The following is a 15,582-nucleotide window of genomic DNA, read 5'->3' as shown; positions in this document are numbered from 1 at the left end:
TCACTGATCCAGTCCTTTTCCCCATGGAATCATTCACAACAGATCTCGCTTCCCAAATTAAAGCACAAATTCCAAGCTTTGTGACCCAAGTCCCACCACAGAGATGCCTACACTGCAGTGACTGTGCAGTGGCCATCTGCTCCAGCTCTGTCAACCAGCAGCAGCCATCCTATAAGTAACAGTTGCTGTAACATCCTAGCTGAATAAATCACATCATTCTCTAATCCCATGCATGGGGATAGCACCTGCTCTTCTTTTGCTTACCAGATGGGGCTTGGTGTGCCAGAATGTTTCCCCCAGAGCCACCTTCTCAGCAGCCCTGGGAGTCTCTTCACTTACCCAGGTGAAATTGCAGCTGCTGAGCTCCCTTTTTGCAGTGACAAGAATTAGACTGAGCAGCTTTACGTACCCATGGAACACCCAGGTCCCACATTCATCCGCCTTCGTGATGTAATTTTCAGGCAGCAGCCCAGAACAGCCAGTTGCAAGGGAAATGCCATAAATCCAACCCTCACTTGTACTGGTTTGTTCCACTGGGGACATGAAAATAAAGTCCCCAGGAACCAGTTCGAGTTCATCATCGTTCTGGGGAATGTAAGGATAGATCACTTGTAGAGTCTGAGGAAGAAACAGAAGCACAAATGAATAGAAGGGTTGTTAATGGAAGGGAACTTCTAGCAGAGTGGGGCAGGGGCACTTCCATGCCAGACCTTTAACCTTTTCAGGGTGTAAGCAGCTCTCCTTATCATGCATCTCTTTGTGCTTCATCCAGGAAAGCGTTACCTTGAGGGAATTCCTACTGTTTCCCACTCCTAGACTGCTGGAAAGCTTTTCTTCTCTCTCATTTCAGTCATGTCTTTGACAACCAGGAGGGGATGTTTTTTTTTAGTGAGGGCAAAGACATGAGTGCGTGCTTAAATGTAAGCTTTTGGTTGAAATGGAACTGCGCTCTTCTTGTGACCTGCAGTTCACAGCAGTTTGGTGCTCAGTGGCCATTGTCAGTGTAACCACTTGTGCTTGACCTACAAGAGCAGTTCTCACTGCTATTGCTTTTGAAGTTAAGGCAGAAACAGAGCTGGGGGTGACAACAGATCTGAATCTGTGACATCCTGCTCTCAGAACTGTGTGCTCATAGGTGATGAGTAATACTGAGCTGTGACCACCTGGTTTTCTTTGTGCTTCCCAATGTGAGCAAGATAAAATAAAAAGTAGGGTAAAGATCTGTAGCTATAATTCTGTGATCTGCTTTGCTCTGGAGCATGAGGAATCCACATGTGTTGAATGTCTACCAGTGACTTTCCTTAGGAATGGCTGTGGCAGTCCTCACTGAAGGGGAGAACAGGCACGCTGCTGGCCCTGGTAAATGTAACTCCTTCAGTGATACCATGCAAATAAAAACCAGGATCATCAACTCGGATGGCGTCAGCCCATTTGGTCACTGATCCTCCTAGATATCTGTGGCATCTTCAAAGGGAGGTGGCAGCTAGTCACTATCACCTGATAGTACAAGGCCAAAGCTCTGGCACGTGGCTGCCTTCAGTTAGACAGGCACAGATGTGAGCTGGTTTTCAGCAGCAGCTCCCTTTGTGACTGGTGATAACACTGACTGCTTGCAGCTTCTAAAGGCCGAGTTGGCTCTTTAGATAGAGAAGGAGGATGGTGCTCTTCCTGGAGGTGTGTTTCACTGCACTGACTGCAAGGAGAGCCTCAGGTGGCTAGCTCAGACTTAGACATCTGACCTGGGGAAGCATACAGGACATGAGACCAATCTCCTGTCTGATTTCTCTGTGCCCCAGGTCCCAATTTGCAGAATAGAAATATATAATTTTTTTTTTCCATATATTGTGTTGGAGAACGATAAACATTTCTTTTTGGACAGAAACAAACTCTACAGCACGTACCTCGTGGTTAACAAAGCGTATGTCTCGGGAGAATATGGCAGCCACCCAGTCACAGCCCAGCTTGACATCGATGTTCTGTGCCAGCTTCTCCAGCGTGGGCAGGTGGCTGGTGTGGAAGTGATAGGCCAGCGTCACGTGGAGCTGCTTCTTGTGGGGCTCCACGTGCACATCTGCAGGAAGATGTCAGTTAGCAACGCAGGGCTGTTGAGATTAGCAGCTTTTCTAAGGTGTGAGAGCAGCTGTGGGGCACGAGCAGGAGGTGGTAGGTGCAGCTTTTTAAGATAGCCTAAGCTGGAGGTGAAGTTCACTAAGAAGATACTGGAGGTGAGTTCTGAAAGGGCTTTGGGTAAGTCAGACGTGGGCTCCCTGTGTGTGCTGTGCCTCTGATTGAGCCATGGGATTTGTGGTCTGATTCAGTTCTTAGTCACACCAGGGTGGTAGACCAAACATCCTTGCCAAACTGCCAAAAGTCATTTGAATTCAGAAAAGGGGCTTTTCTGGATGGTGTGATAACAACTGTTGTAATGCACACACACAGGCCTTCTGCTAAAAGAGACTTCCTAAGTGAGGAGCAGCCTTTCTGTCACTGGGAGCTGAGGATCTCCTCTAAATAAGCAAGTGAAACAGCATTATTTTTACTATCCCTCCTCTCTCTTATGGTAGAAATTACAAATCCATGTACCCATGGATATCCATAATTCATATTCATGTAAATTGATTACATCTTTTTCGTGAACATTAGTCGTATTACTAGCTCACTCACTGAGGGAAAGGTGTTCCTAAATTGTGAAAGCAGAAATATGTAAAATAATGATTCAAAATGATCCTGAAGAAATAGAATCTAAATCAGGAAGAGATTCAGGGAAGCAGAAAGGTGGAAGTATGTGAAAACTGGGACTCTCCCAGTGGATGTGGAAATCATAGGATGCATTGTTTGCATGTAATCTACTTTTGCTTATTCAACTGAAAATTGCAATTAAATTTGACTGATTATTCAGTCAGAATTGCAGCTATTCATAGACTTGGCTGTAAATGCCAGCCAGGAGTAGCTTCGCAAGTTCATCCATCTTTTTTTCTTTTTTTTTGATCAGTGAGAGACAATATGCTCTGGGACTCCAAAGAAGCCCCACAGACTTCAGTGTGATAACCTGACCAAGCTGCACCCTGCAGTGCAGCAACTGCTGCCCCTAAGAAAGAACTGATGGGTGTGGGCTGGGCTGGAGGTTGGCTGGCACTGAGCAGGGCTGATGGAAAGGCTTCTTCCTTTGTCAGAGCACTCTGGGTCTTCTCTCAGAGCCCTGTGTGCATCTCAGAAGTGCAGCCAAGGGCTGAACGCAGCCCTTCTGAGGCTGAGGAAGGTTTTGTGGCAGCGAGTGGAGCAGGAAATGCTCAGCCCCGCAGGCTGCAGTCTGTCTGAAAGGTTAAAGAACCGCCAAATGTCAACTTCCCTTTCAGGAGCAGCGCTTGACACTAAGTGTGAGGTGATCTTTAAAGTGAAAACCTGCTGACAAACAAGGCATGCGGAGGGGTGCTGCTCTCAGACCACCCTTGGTTCAGCTCACAGGTATCACTGCTTCCCTGTGGGCAGCCCTGACATCTAAATTCCCTTGCATGCCTTATGTTAATTGGGCACTATCCCTTTGCCTGCTCATGGAAGACTGCTAGGTTAATGCAGAAGATGACCTCTGAAATGGCCACTTCAGGAGAAGTGTGGGGTTTCATATGGCGTAGCGTCACTCACCTGCTTTGGAGGCAGCCTCTGCAGCAAAGTCTGCAGCAAACTTCTTGAGCACCTCAGCACTTTCCTCCTTTACAAAAAGCCCAATGAAGTTGGAGGATGTGTAGAGCTCCAAGGGCAGAGGGGCAGGGAATTTGCATTTCCAGCGCATCACAGTGGCCTGCAGGGCTTCAGTGAGAGCATCGACCTTGCTGTCCTCGCACTGCCAAAGGAAACAGGACAAGCACTACTCAGGTGGAGAGCTGATCCCTGTGCCTGTACTCAGCTCTGCTGTGCACTTGGTAGAGAAAGGGAGGCTCAAGTGGGTGAGCGTGAATAGTGCTGTATGAATGGTCTGCCTCTGCTGGCACACAGTGAGAAAAAAGCACAGGGTCACAGAAGCAGGCATCTTCAGAAGTCCTCTGCCCATCCCTTGTCCTCAAAGCGGGATCAGCTATCCCCAAATAACCTCCTGAGCCTCATCCCCCCACACACGCTCTTCTCATGTTAACAATCATTTGTGATTACATGAATTTGGTCTGCTGCTCTTCCTTGAAAACAGCTCGTTTAAAACCCAATTACCTCCTCACCAAGCCCAGGCACTTCTTGTCATAACCCCTGAATTCCCTTCTGCAGCAACTGAATAAAGTGTGCAGCATCTCCAGCCTGAGCCTGGCAAGGGCTGCTCATGCATGCATACATAAAGGCGGCAGAAAGAAGAGCTCTGGTTTACCATAAAGAACTGGCACAGGGTGATATGTGGGAAAATGTTGTGAGCTTTGTTCTTCCCGCAGATCTGCTTTGATTGCTGCCAGAACTCTGAGAGCTTCTGAGCCAGGGGGCCGGTGGGGCGCAGGTAGAGGACGTACTCCCGAGGCAGGGTGTCATCCAGGAATGGATCACCCACATGGGAGAACAGCCTGGGAGGGAGAAAGGAGGGTTAGATTGGCATAGAAAGGTGTTTTCTTCAGCAAAATCAGTTTCCCCTGTCCTCGCCCTGTTTCCTTCTCTGTTCATAGAAAAAAATGAGCTCTTTGGGGTCAGGTTGAGGGCTGCGCTGTCTCTCTTGCAGCCCCTTGCCGCTACTAAGTAACACAGAAAATTGGATTTTAGTTTCAGACTGAGAGTCTGAAGATGTAACCTTGCTCACTGCCTCTGTCTTTCTGACATTCAGTGTGCATAACGTGGTGGGGAAAGCACTGGAAATGGCTCAGCATCTCTTAGAAGGTGGCTCTGAGTTTTCTCTTTGGGCATTGTGGTGCAGGGAGGACTGGTTCCTTTCTCTCCCCCTTTTTTACTATTGCTAGAGATGACCAACTCTCAGACAAGGCCTTTTTCTCCATTGTTTATTCACAGCCCTCAAACACTGGCTCTCTAATTGCAACTGTGTTTCAGGCCGTGTTCCCATCAAAACATCTGCAGTAACATTCTGCTTTCTAATGGCTAAAATCTTAGCCACTAAAGCCACCGATTCCTTGTACTCCTTTTAACATGTATTACTTCATACCAACCAGTCGCATGCTGCTTGGACGCTTCTTCCACCTGTCGATGCCAGTGCTTTTTGTCTAAAGAGAAAGCAAAACAAAGAGAGCATTTCAGTGCTGGAGATATATGGATAAAGTCACATCTGCTTTTTGGCAAGATGGGCACCTTTAGCCTCACATTAATTCTGCCTGAATTCCCTCTAAATAGGGTTACATGTTATGAATACATACAGGAAAAACTAGGAGTCAAACTCTGGGGGTGAAGCTGAGGATAATTAAAAGTAATTGCAGCCACACATCAAGCATCCAAACCATGGGCATCCTGTGTTGCAATCTCGTCGTGCAATTATTTATCTTGGTCCTAGGGCTGCTTTCTGCTGATGTGACCGTGGCTGAGGCTCAGCCCTGACGTGCAGGCATTGCAGCAGCACTGAGAACAGGAGAGATGCAGTTGCCACCAGGGGGCACAAACCTGAGATTTTCCCGGTTAGAATAACCTGGCAAAATTTACTAGCTCCCTTCATCCCTTGCTACGTGAACGTGCTCTTCTTTTGCTTATTTCCCTTCGGGGTGCCTGTATTTCCCCTTTTCACTCCAGCTAACAAGGCCGAAGTCTTCTGGTAAGCGAGTTTTTTGGTTGCAGAACAAATCTGTGTGGATTTTTATCCCTGTAGTGTTTCCAAGTGCTCAGCGCTGAAATGCAGCTGTGGATCAGCTCAGCTTTGTAATGCTTTGACTGCCAAAATAAGGAATCCACCCAGAATCCAGGAGGCATAAATATTTAAGAAAAATTATGAGTGAAGGAGGCAGAAAAGGATAAAAACGTTAGAGTTTGGGGGCAGAAATCAGACCTCAGCTGAGTGTCAGGAGGCCAACGCACCTTGAATTCATTTCAAAGCTTCCTGCTTAAAGGAAAAAGGGCAGCGTTGCTCTTAAGAGCTACAGATGTGGTAGGAAGGAGGTCAGACTGAAGGGGATGTTGGTTTAATCTAATTCACAACAGATAATCCCTCGGCACGCACTTGTGCAAAATGGTGTGGGAGGAGGAAGGGCTGAAGAGCACACAGTGTTGGCAGTGGGGTCAAAGGCAGCCCTCTCCAAAGACAGGGGAAGAGGAGGGATCCCATAGATGGCAGTGCCAGAAATGGATGGGGGTGTCTCAGAGCTATTAATGACAAAATGTGACTGAGGACAGAAAAACTTCTAGCTTACAGTGGTTGGCCTCAAGCAGTAACCTACTAAAAATGGTATGTTACAGTTTAATGATAATTCAGGAAGCTTGCTGACGTCTTGAAGCCAGAGAGAATGTGTCTGACCAAAGGGACAGATGTTATGTGCTGCAGGAGGGTGTCGGGTTGGCTGTAGGAAATGGTCCAGGTGAGGGAAGAGGGTCATGATCCATGGCTCTAGGATTAGGGCACCAGGGACCCGCCAGCATAGCTTATGCCCACAGGGCCACATGAGGCATTCATGTGCTTACCCGTTGCCCTTTCTGTCTGCAGTGATGACTTTTGAGGGTGCTCTGATAACCATGCAGCGATGTGAAATGTCACCCACTTGGTCATAGACGCGTGTTGTTGACTCAGCTGTGTTTCAGCTCTGCCACTGGCTTCCCCACCCCTTGAATATACATATTTTTGTTCATTTTGAGAGTAAGAGGAAGGCAGAAAGATAATGCTGCAAAAAAGGGCTGTGTTGCAAATGTGTGATTATGAAAATACTTCCTCCTGAAGCGCTCCGTTGCCCTTATCTGCCAGCACTCATCTGAGATCCGCTGGTCCCAGCACCTGGCTCTGCAAGGACGGACCAGCACTGCGGTTGGTTCTGTTCTGCCTGGCTGACCTTTGCCTAGGCTGGCACAGATGTATTTTGCACAACGGCCACTGCTTTGCTTGCAGTAGTTCTGCAGAAAGCTCTCCCTCTGCGCAGGCTGCAGAGCTGTAAGGAAGGCCGCTCCTTGGGCAGAGCAATGGGCAGCTGCCTCTGCTGACCACCCATGGGTTTTCTTCACCGTGGTTTCATCCAATATTTCTGTTCCATTGCTTCGCTCATTTGACCTCCTCCTCTTGCAGAGGCTCTTTCCTATAAATTCAACTCCCTAATCATTGTTAGGAAACACATCTATCTGTGTTGTGTCCGAGGCAGTGAATTCAGAATGCCCACCTAGAAAAGCTCTGGCTTTGAGATGAGCAGTTTCTCCTGCTGCAGAGTGCAGGCAGACAAGCTGCTCTCCCTATTTACTCTCTCCAGCCCCCAGAGCAGATCTCTGAAGGAATCTAGCAGGGCAGACAGCTCTGCCACCCACCCTTGTTAACTTGTTGGCTTCATGAATTGATGTTGCCTTGGAAAGCCGCACAATGGAGCTCTGTTGGGTTTGTCTGCTGCTCCTTCCTCACTGCTTTTGTACTCCCAGGACCCCGAAGAGCGTCAGAAAGCACAAGGCTGGGCCCCACACGCTTTTGTTTATGAGCAATTTCAGAAGGTGCCTATCTCATCCACAGGGACAATAAACTCCCTTTTCAAATTAATTTTCCACGCAAGGAGGAAATACTGCATAAAGCAAACAAAAGGCAAGGTATATTTTTATCATGGGACCTGGAGCTGAGATATTTTCTTTTTAATTTACTGCTAGGAATGCTGCTGATGACTGATAGTTCCTGGTTAGGGCAGGCACTGAATCTCTCCCAAGTAGCATTTTCTATAGCCAGGACCTGGAGAGGACCCTTCCTCTGGCTGCTCCTGCTCTGAGGCCCTGGCAGGATCCACTTTTAAGAAGCTGAGTGCTCAAAACTCATCCCAGCTATGCTTGTCCACTTTGAGAACTGGCCTGATTTTCCCAGCTGCTGAGTGGGAGCTGGAAGACAAAACTCATCCTGAGGAAAAATCAGGTCGCTTAATTAGGTGACTAGATATGGCTCAGGTGCTCAGATTTACCCATGCTGGATGGCAAGAGCTGACTGCAGCACTGCAGCTAGGGGTAAGAAGTGCTGTTGTGACAAGAGAAAAGAAAAAAGCCAGAAAATAACTTGTTTTTTAGAGTCCATCCAACTGCCATCGCACAGTGACCATTTCTGGTCATGCCAACACTGCAGTTGAATTTAGAAAGGGTGAGAAGCCTTGTACAGCATTAGTAGCCACTCAAGCCACTCAATCCTCCATATCTCAGCTGCTGCTGCCTCTGGAGATGAAGTACAGGATGCTTAATCAGCAATGCACAGAGAAATGGAGGGAGATGCTACATCCAACTGCAGGTGTGCAGAGGGGGATGCTAACAGCAGCACCTTCCAAGAGCACTGCAGGGATGCTAGCTACTACAATGAATCAGGTTTTTTTGATTGTTCAACCTCACTCTTCAGTGTCAAGTTGTAAGGAAAGTTTCCCTCTGGTTGAACGGCACTGAGATACTGTTAGGAAGTGTCCCAGCTAAACAATTGGACCCTTAGCCTGAGTCATATATAGTATCTATTCTGGAATACATATTAATGTGTAAGTGGTGCCCATTTTAATCCCAGCCCACTTAATGGGAGAGTGCAGAGCTCTGCACACTACAGAATTTAACTCATTATTGTTGAAGGATTTTTGGCTTCCTGCAATTTCAGGGTAGGAAAAAAAAAAAGCAACAGAGTAATGTCAATTCAGCTAGGAAATATATATCAATAAACATAAAGTATAATGGCAAAATCCCATTTACTTCAGAGGAAATGACTGTAATGGGGAATGATGCATTAACCATAAAGAGAGCCTTCGGTCTCAGTAGCACCACACAGAAATCCTTTGTAATTGCTCAGCTTTCTTATTCCAGTCCAATTTCAAAAAGGAGGGTGGCATTGCTGCCAGCAGTGCCTCGCACACAGCCTAACGAGAAGCAAAGTTAATGCAAATTGCATCGGAGAGGGACAGGGGTGAACTATTAAGAGGTATTTAAATGCCCGGGTTCCATTTTCTCCCTCCAGTTGAGATGCAGAGGGCAGAGAGCAGCAGTCACACGGCCGTGCTGGGGGTGCACACAGTGCTGGGGGCAGGCAGGGAGATCCCCATGCAGGGTTTGAGTCATGCAGTGGCGCTGAGCCCTTGGGTGCAGAGCAGCCATCTCTAGCAGTGATGTCTAATTCATAATGAGTTGGCCCCTCTGGCTGCTGCCTGGGGCTGAATTTCCCCATTCCTGTTGGCTCTCCTTTTGCTAAGATAAGCAGAGATCCTCACCCTGCCATAGGCACAGCTGACCCTTTGGTTTGCAGGAAGGAGCTGGCCCTGCACATTGCTGCTCACAAACGCCGGCAGCAGCCTCTACCTCAGATCCACCTACGAGCTGTCTGCCTACAGAGGCACCAGGGATTTGTGAATGAGCAATGGAAGGACGGAGGCAGCCTGCAAAAGAAAAGGAATGACTAAATCTTCCCTTTCATTATGTGCCTCAAACCTAGACAAACTCCTTATCCATGAACAAAACCCCTCGGAGGGATGAATTCATCATTTCAAGTAGCCCCGAATCTTTGGCCCATAAAACATTTAGCTGTGTAAATAAAGATTTGCTGGAAACTGCATTAAATATGATGGAAGAACTTGGCTCTCTTCATCATTAGGTTCAGTTTGAAGCTGCCTGACATGATAAGATAGCAATTATGGATCGTAATTTATGCTAAAAGAGTTTGAAAGAGGAATGCTGCCCCACAGAACATTTTTTTAGGTTTATAAAATAAGCAGTCTTATTTTTGCTTGTTTGTGCGTGCACACAGAATAGGCATTTATGCAACCAAGTCTTCAAACAGGTGCATGTAGCTGTTTCAACCCTGACATTTTTTCAGTCTGTGTTAGTTGATAGTAAAGGAATAACAAATAAAATGCTGGCTTGACAGGAGGACAGTGGGTATTTGCAGGATGGGGCTGCAGCTGCTGCTTGGAGCACGGCTGTCAGTGCAGAACAGGCTGTAAGGCCAGCACTTAACTCCCATCAGCCTACCTGAATCTGTATCCCCTGTTATAGCACTAATTAAAGGGAAACAGATATAAATTCTTTGCAAACAATGAAATTCCCAACTTTTCTGTCTTTGTTTCCAAACTGCCCCTTAAGTGACATTTGCAGATCCCTTCGTTTTTTCAGTTTGCATCAATTGTTTGTACTGTTAATAGCACAGTAGTAGAAATGTGGCTATTTTGGGCTTTCAATAAACAATTGCCCATTGAAGAACATCGTTGCAAGCAAAACTTCAGTCCATTTAATTACTTGATTATTTGTTGTAGCGGAAAACAGCCAAATTCCAAATAATTGACTGCTTGTCTGAAGAATTGCTTTGCTGTCCTACAAATAAAACCAACCACGTCGAGGTGTTCTTTCCAAACGTTTTGTCTCATGGGTTATTCAAATGCATTCCTCAGAATTCTCAATATTTCATTCAGTTGGTCACCAAAAATCATATGATACCGTTTCTGTTCTCATTTGAGTGACCTTACAGTTATAAATAGGGACGGGACAGGAAGATATCACTAGGGATCATGTTCCTGTTTATGGGGAGGGGGCGGGTAGGTTCCCTTTCTGCAGTTTGTAAGGAAAAAAGAAAAACCCAAGTGCTTTTGGAAGGAAGAAATCACTCTAACATAATAAATGCGTGGCAAGAGTTATTTTTTCTTCCCTTCAGTCCTTTGGGCACTACCTCAGCTTTTCCTTCTGCTGCTTTCTGCACATGACAGAGGACATAAAGCCTTCGCTGCGTTTGACAGAGTTGCTCTCCTTGCAGCCACGTCCTCCCCAAGCTGCACACTGCGAACATGCGGTTCGGCACAACACCCCAAGTGAGGTCAGCAATGCTATAAGCAGATCACAGCTAGGCAGAGAACCAGGTCCTGTCTGAAAGATGGGAGCTCTGACAGGAGCTGCATGGCTGCACGGTGGCTGCCGAGACTGCAAGACGTCAAACTGTGCTGTATCCTGTAGGTCACGTAAATATTTACAGAAGGTACCTGACAGCATGACAGGGCTCACTGGTTCTCTTCCTATTCCTTCCGGAGCAGTGGCTGCTTGCTCCCAGCTGGCCAATGCTGAGTTTGGTTATAGGAAAGAGAGAGCAATGGGAAGCACCACCAGAAGGAAAAGCACTGCTATGTAGTCCTAGTTTCCATCACTTAAATGTTCGTTTTTCAGAGGATGGTCCAGCTGGCAAGCTGCAGCCTGGCTGCACCACGATGACCATTACTTTTAAGTGCAAAGAACGAGGGCCTGGGTGTGCGTGTTGGGTTTTTATGTTATATAAGATTTTGAAGGCGTTTTTTTCCCCTCCCGTAGCACATGTGTGCTAAGTCATTCCCTTAATCCTCAGCTTAGCCAGCTTGTTAAAGGAGAAGAAGAGGGAAGTACAGACTCGTAAAAAGTGTCCGGGATAAAGAAAGGAATGTAGCAGCCATTTAACATTTTTAAAGAGCTATACAGTTTAAAAAGGAAACAGGATATTATTTTCTTTCAAACAATCATAGCACAGCCTTTACGTGGGGCATGGGCTCAGATGTTGGGAGTCCTGTGCTCTCTGCCACAGCCTCTCCATTGGGTCCCTGTGTGATGGAGAGATGGGGTGTGAGTACAAGCAAATCTAAGGATGTACTGCTGCTGAAACAGAGCCTGGCAGTCTCTGAAAATAACACAAGTCCTGCAGCTGGATGTTTAAGAAAAAGCCATCCCCGTGTTCTGTAACAAAGTCATGAGAGCTGGCAGCAGCTCAGCTGGATGATTCACAAAGGTTCAACGTTTTGCTGCAGAGCGAGAGCTGGGAAAGGTGATAGGGATAATGACTGCAGGTAAAGGGCTGCAGAATTCTGAAGATGAGCAAAACGATCAAATGTAGATCGTACAAATCAATTCAAATGAAATAGTTGATAACTGAAGGCCTTTCAGCAGAGGCCTGTCCCATTCTAACACCTCATTTAATACCAGCCAGAGTGCTGCAGGATGACTTAAATGTCATTATTCCATACTCTGTGCAGCACAGGAGGGCAGGAACTTTCATCCCAATGCCATTCATACATTTCTAGCTAGCCAGGAAGGCAACGTCTTCGCATGGAGCCAAGTTAGTGGTTTAAGAATGCTCAGATGTATCATCTGGAATTTCAGATCGCCAATAAGGGATAAGGGATTCTGGATAACCAGAAAGGGAAGCAGTTGTCATGCTGATTGGAAAGAAAGAAGTTCAAGACAAGCACAGTGATTTCTTCCTTCTCACTGCTGTTCTTCCTATACAGAAGTGAGCTGCAGAGAAACAGAGATTTGCTTCCTATCTCCTGGTTCTATCACTGCTGGAGCCTCCTCTCCCCATCCAAGTGGGTTTCCCCAGGGTGGGATGGATGGAGCTGGGATGCTGCGTCCACCAGCACCTGCTCCACCATCTGCCACGTCACCTCCTGCTTGGGCCCAATGAACAGCAATGAACAGAGGGCTGTCAGAGGCTGGTGGTGGCCTTCCTGCCCCTGTCCATTTGTGCAGCCCCGCTCTGCTCCTCTCCATGTAGAATTTGCTAGTGTTGTGTAGATCTTTAGGAAGAAGAAGAAAAAAAAAAAAAATGCCACAACTAGCACTTTAAAGTGCCGGTGTTAACATTTTCCAGCTTCTTGGGGTTTCAAAACAGGAAGTTTGGGGGTGGTGCAGTTGCACAATTTGCCAGAAAGCTGCTGTTCTGTGAAGTCGGTGACACCGGGTCTACCAGGAACCGCCCTGCCAGCCGCCAAGCACTGCGCTTTGGGGGATGGATCTCCAGGGCTGTGCTGGGAGGTCTGGATGTGCTGCTCCCAGGAGGTGGCTGTAGCCCCTGGTCAGGGCAGCGTTGGCTGGGTGTGTGCAGAGAGCACAGCCTGGAGCTAAGGGAGAGCTTTCCCAGCCCCACGGAGGGGAAGGGGTGGAAGTGACATAGGTCAACGTCAACACGACATGGCTGAAGGCTGAAAGCAAGGCTTTGAGCAACGCAGTTTGGATCTTGTGATGAAGCTTCCTCAGAAGGAGACTGAAAACTTTTCTGAGCTTGCTCTGACTTGGCAGCAATGGAAATGTCATTACAGTGTCAAACATCAAGGATAAGGCCTGTGTGGCCAAATCTAGTCCGTGTCAAACCCTCTCCACATTTGTGGATGGAAGAGAGTATACAACAAAATCCATCCGTGAGCTCCACAGTGAGGTTTTGTGGGCTTGTCTGGAATACAACATTGGTCACTGTGTGAGATGGAATTATTTTCTACCAAAAGAAAAGGCGACGGTTAATAGCAAAGCAGTAATATTTTGTGGTTGGTCTGCATATCTGTCTGCCTGAGATGGATGAGTTCAGACACTCATGTTTGACAGCTGGATTTAGCAAGTTTGGCTGTGTATGTAGACTTTGCATTTGGAAAAGCTCACTCCACCACCTTACTGCCTTCTTCCATAGGTATTTTCTGTTCTTTCTAGGCAATGTCTGTTTATCTGTGAGGGACCTTAGATGTTGTGTGCACTAATGGACTCACAACTTTGCTGAAAAGGCAAAGCCCAGAGACAGAAAATGAGAAGTAGGTGCCCAGAGAGAAGCTAACCATAATCTCACACCTAAAATAGACTCACAGAAAGCAACTAGAAGGAAGTCTAAGAAATTAAGGAAGGTGGAAGGAAGAAGGGTGGGGTGCTGAGATAGTTGGGTTAGAGGCAAAAAGAGGCTCTCAAAATAGCCTCTTGCTCTAGACAGCTCTGTTCAGGAATTATTTTAAGCCTCGGTTGTTTTCAGCAATACAACCATTTCACAATTTTTTATGTAAGTCTTCTTTGCATACTGTTTCTTGCCATCTAGGTAGGTCCAAGTTGTCCATCATTGCTACAGGGAACGTGAGCAAGATGTCTGAAGTGCTGTAAGACATGGCAGACAGGAGGGTGAATGCAGCAGACAGCGAGGCAGACCCGACACTGACTCAGGGCTGAAACAGCCCCAGATAGTGCTGGGGGCTGGGAGCACCGTGGTACTGGTCGTTGGGTGAGACATCACCTACAGGTCTTGGTCTTGTGTCTCAGAGATCTATGAAGTGTGTGGTTAAACCAGTAACTAAAGCTCATGTCAAAGTTTCCATTAGAAAACATAGCTAGTTAGCAAGCCCCGGTCTGAATTTCAGTGTATCAGTATTTGGTCTCATCATTCTTTAGCCCTCAGCTACTGTGAGTCTTTGCTAGTTTTGGTGAACTCTCTGATATAACCTTGCAGACTGTGGCATTAGGAAAAGTGTTGTTAAATGAAGCTCTAACAAAAGCTTTGATGGAGATTTCTAAATGATTTCACCTTTAGTTTGACTATTCTTGTTGCAAGAAGAGTAAACTTAGGCAAATGTAGCTACTTCTGGAAGTCCTGCACACTAAAGTAAGTTGGCTATCCAAATTGGAAAGAAGCATAGCTGTGTTAATGTCTGCCTTATCCCACACGACCAACTTCAGGTAGCATAGAAATGCCTGGTATCATTATTTTGCTGTTATAAAATCAGGTGTTGTGGGAAGTCCCAAACTCCAGATTAAATTATCTGGCATTTCTATGTAAGGTCTGGCCAAAAGGCTCTGAAAGGTTTGAATGTTAGCTGTGGAAGGGTTAAAAGAAAAAAGCCACATTAAGATATATATATATATATATTTGAATATATATATATATATATTTGAACTCTAAAAGGGAACAGGAAATGAAGAATTGTGATAAACTGAGAAACGCTGAGATAAAGAAGGATCTGAGAATGTAATGAGAAAACTTTATTGCACAGAGGGAGTATTTCCCTGCATACTTATTGATTTTATATGGCCTGCCAGTTCTAACTCTATTCCTGTATCTGATCATATTCTTGCTGAATAAATAAGTGGATTACAAAGAAAGAAAATAGGAAGACCTTGATGATACCTGGATTTAGTAATCATCTCTACACCAAAGAGTAATTATGCATATATTAACTTCAAGCAGGTACTTACACACTTCAGTGAGATATAAGCAGATGCCAGCTGCTCTTCTGCAAAGCATTTGCTGAAAGGTTATTGCAAATCAAGCCTTTGGGTCTGTTCTTCCAGCAGAATTTCTAAGGAAATTTAGTCGAAGCGTTTGCCAAAATAGAAGGAACTCTTTTCAGTACACTGAGACCTGAAGATGTGATGCCAGCAAGTAACAAAGGGATGTGCATTTGCATGAGCTGTACTGTATTTAACATACCCCAACCCGCCCTTCCAAAAAGCAAAACTCAACACCTGCCCAGAGCTCTGCTGCATCCCCCAGCACTGCACAGCCTCACTGCCTCCTCCCACCACTGCATTCTCCTTGTTCAGTTCCCTGCCTGCAGTAAAGGGCTCCCAAATCCAGCAGGTATTGGGATGCACTGGTCGCTTTAGCGTTCAGCTCTCCTGTCTGTAAGGGAATAACTTCTCTGGTTTGTGCTCTGAGGTGGCTGTTTGTCATTGCAAAGTGCTCCGTGCAGCAGCAGCTGTCTTACATTCCTGTACATATGAGGTGTCACCCAG

At 46.3% G+C, this 15,582-nt stretch overlaps 2 protein-coding genes across 9 annotated transcripts in view; one reads left to right on the top strand and one right to left on the bottom strand.

Annotated features, from left to right (window-relative positions):
- Window positions 1-15,582, top strand: part of LOC116233104 (uncharacterized) — a 224,884-nt gene that overhangs the window by 32,389 nt on the left and 176,913 nt on the right. The gene's annotated exons all lie outside the window — the stretch shown is intronic.
- The window catches only part of UBASH3B (ubiquitin associated and SH3 domain containing B), a 55,925-nt gene that overhangs the window by 17,768 nt on the left and 22,575 nt on the right, over window positions 1-15,582 (bottom strand). Inside the window, exons 2-6 of the mRNA XM_031599809.2 lie at window positions 5,130-5,183; window positions 4,352-4,538; window positions 3,643-3,841; window positions 1,902-2,071; window positions 410-618 (exon numbers count right to left, since the gene is read on the bottom strand). Of these exons, the coding sequence (XP_031455669.2) occupies window positions 410-618; window positions 1,902-2,071; window positions 3,643-3,841; window positions 4,352-4,538; window positions 5,130-5,183 (819 nt within the window). The remainder of the gene's footprint in view (window positions 1-409; window positions 619-1,901; window positions 2,072-3,642; window positions 3,842-4,351; window positions 4,539-5,129; window positions 5,184-15,582) is intronic.

Source organism: Phasianus colchicus, chromosome 23, assembly GCF_987193195.1.
Source record: "Phasianus colchicus chromosome 23, bPhaCol1.hap1.1, whole genome shotgun sequence".
Classification (NCBI taxonomy): Eukaryota; Metazoa; Chordata; class Aves; order Galliformes; family Phasianidae; genus Phasianus; species Phasianus colchicus.
This window is presented reverse-complemented; position numbering and strand designations above follow the sequence as displayed.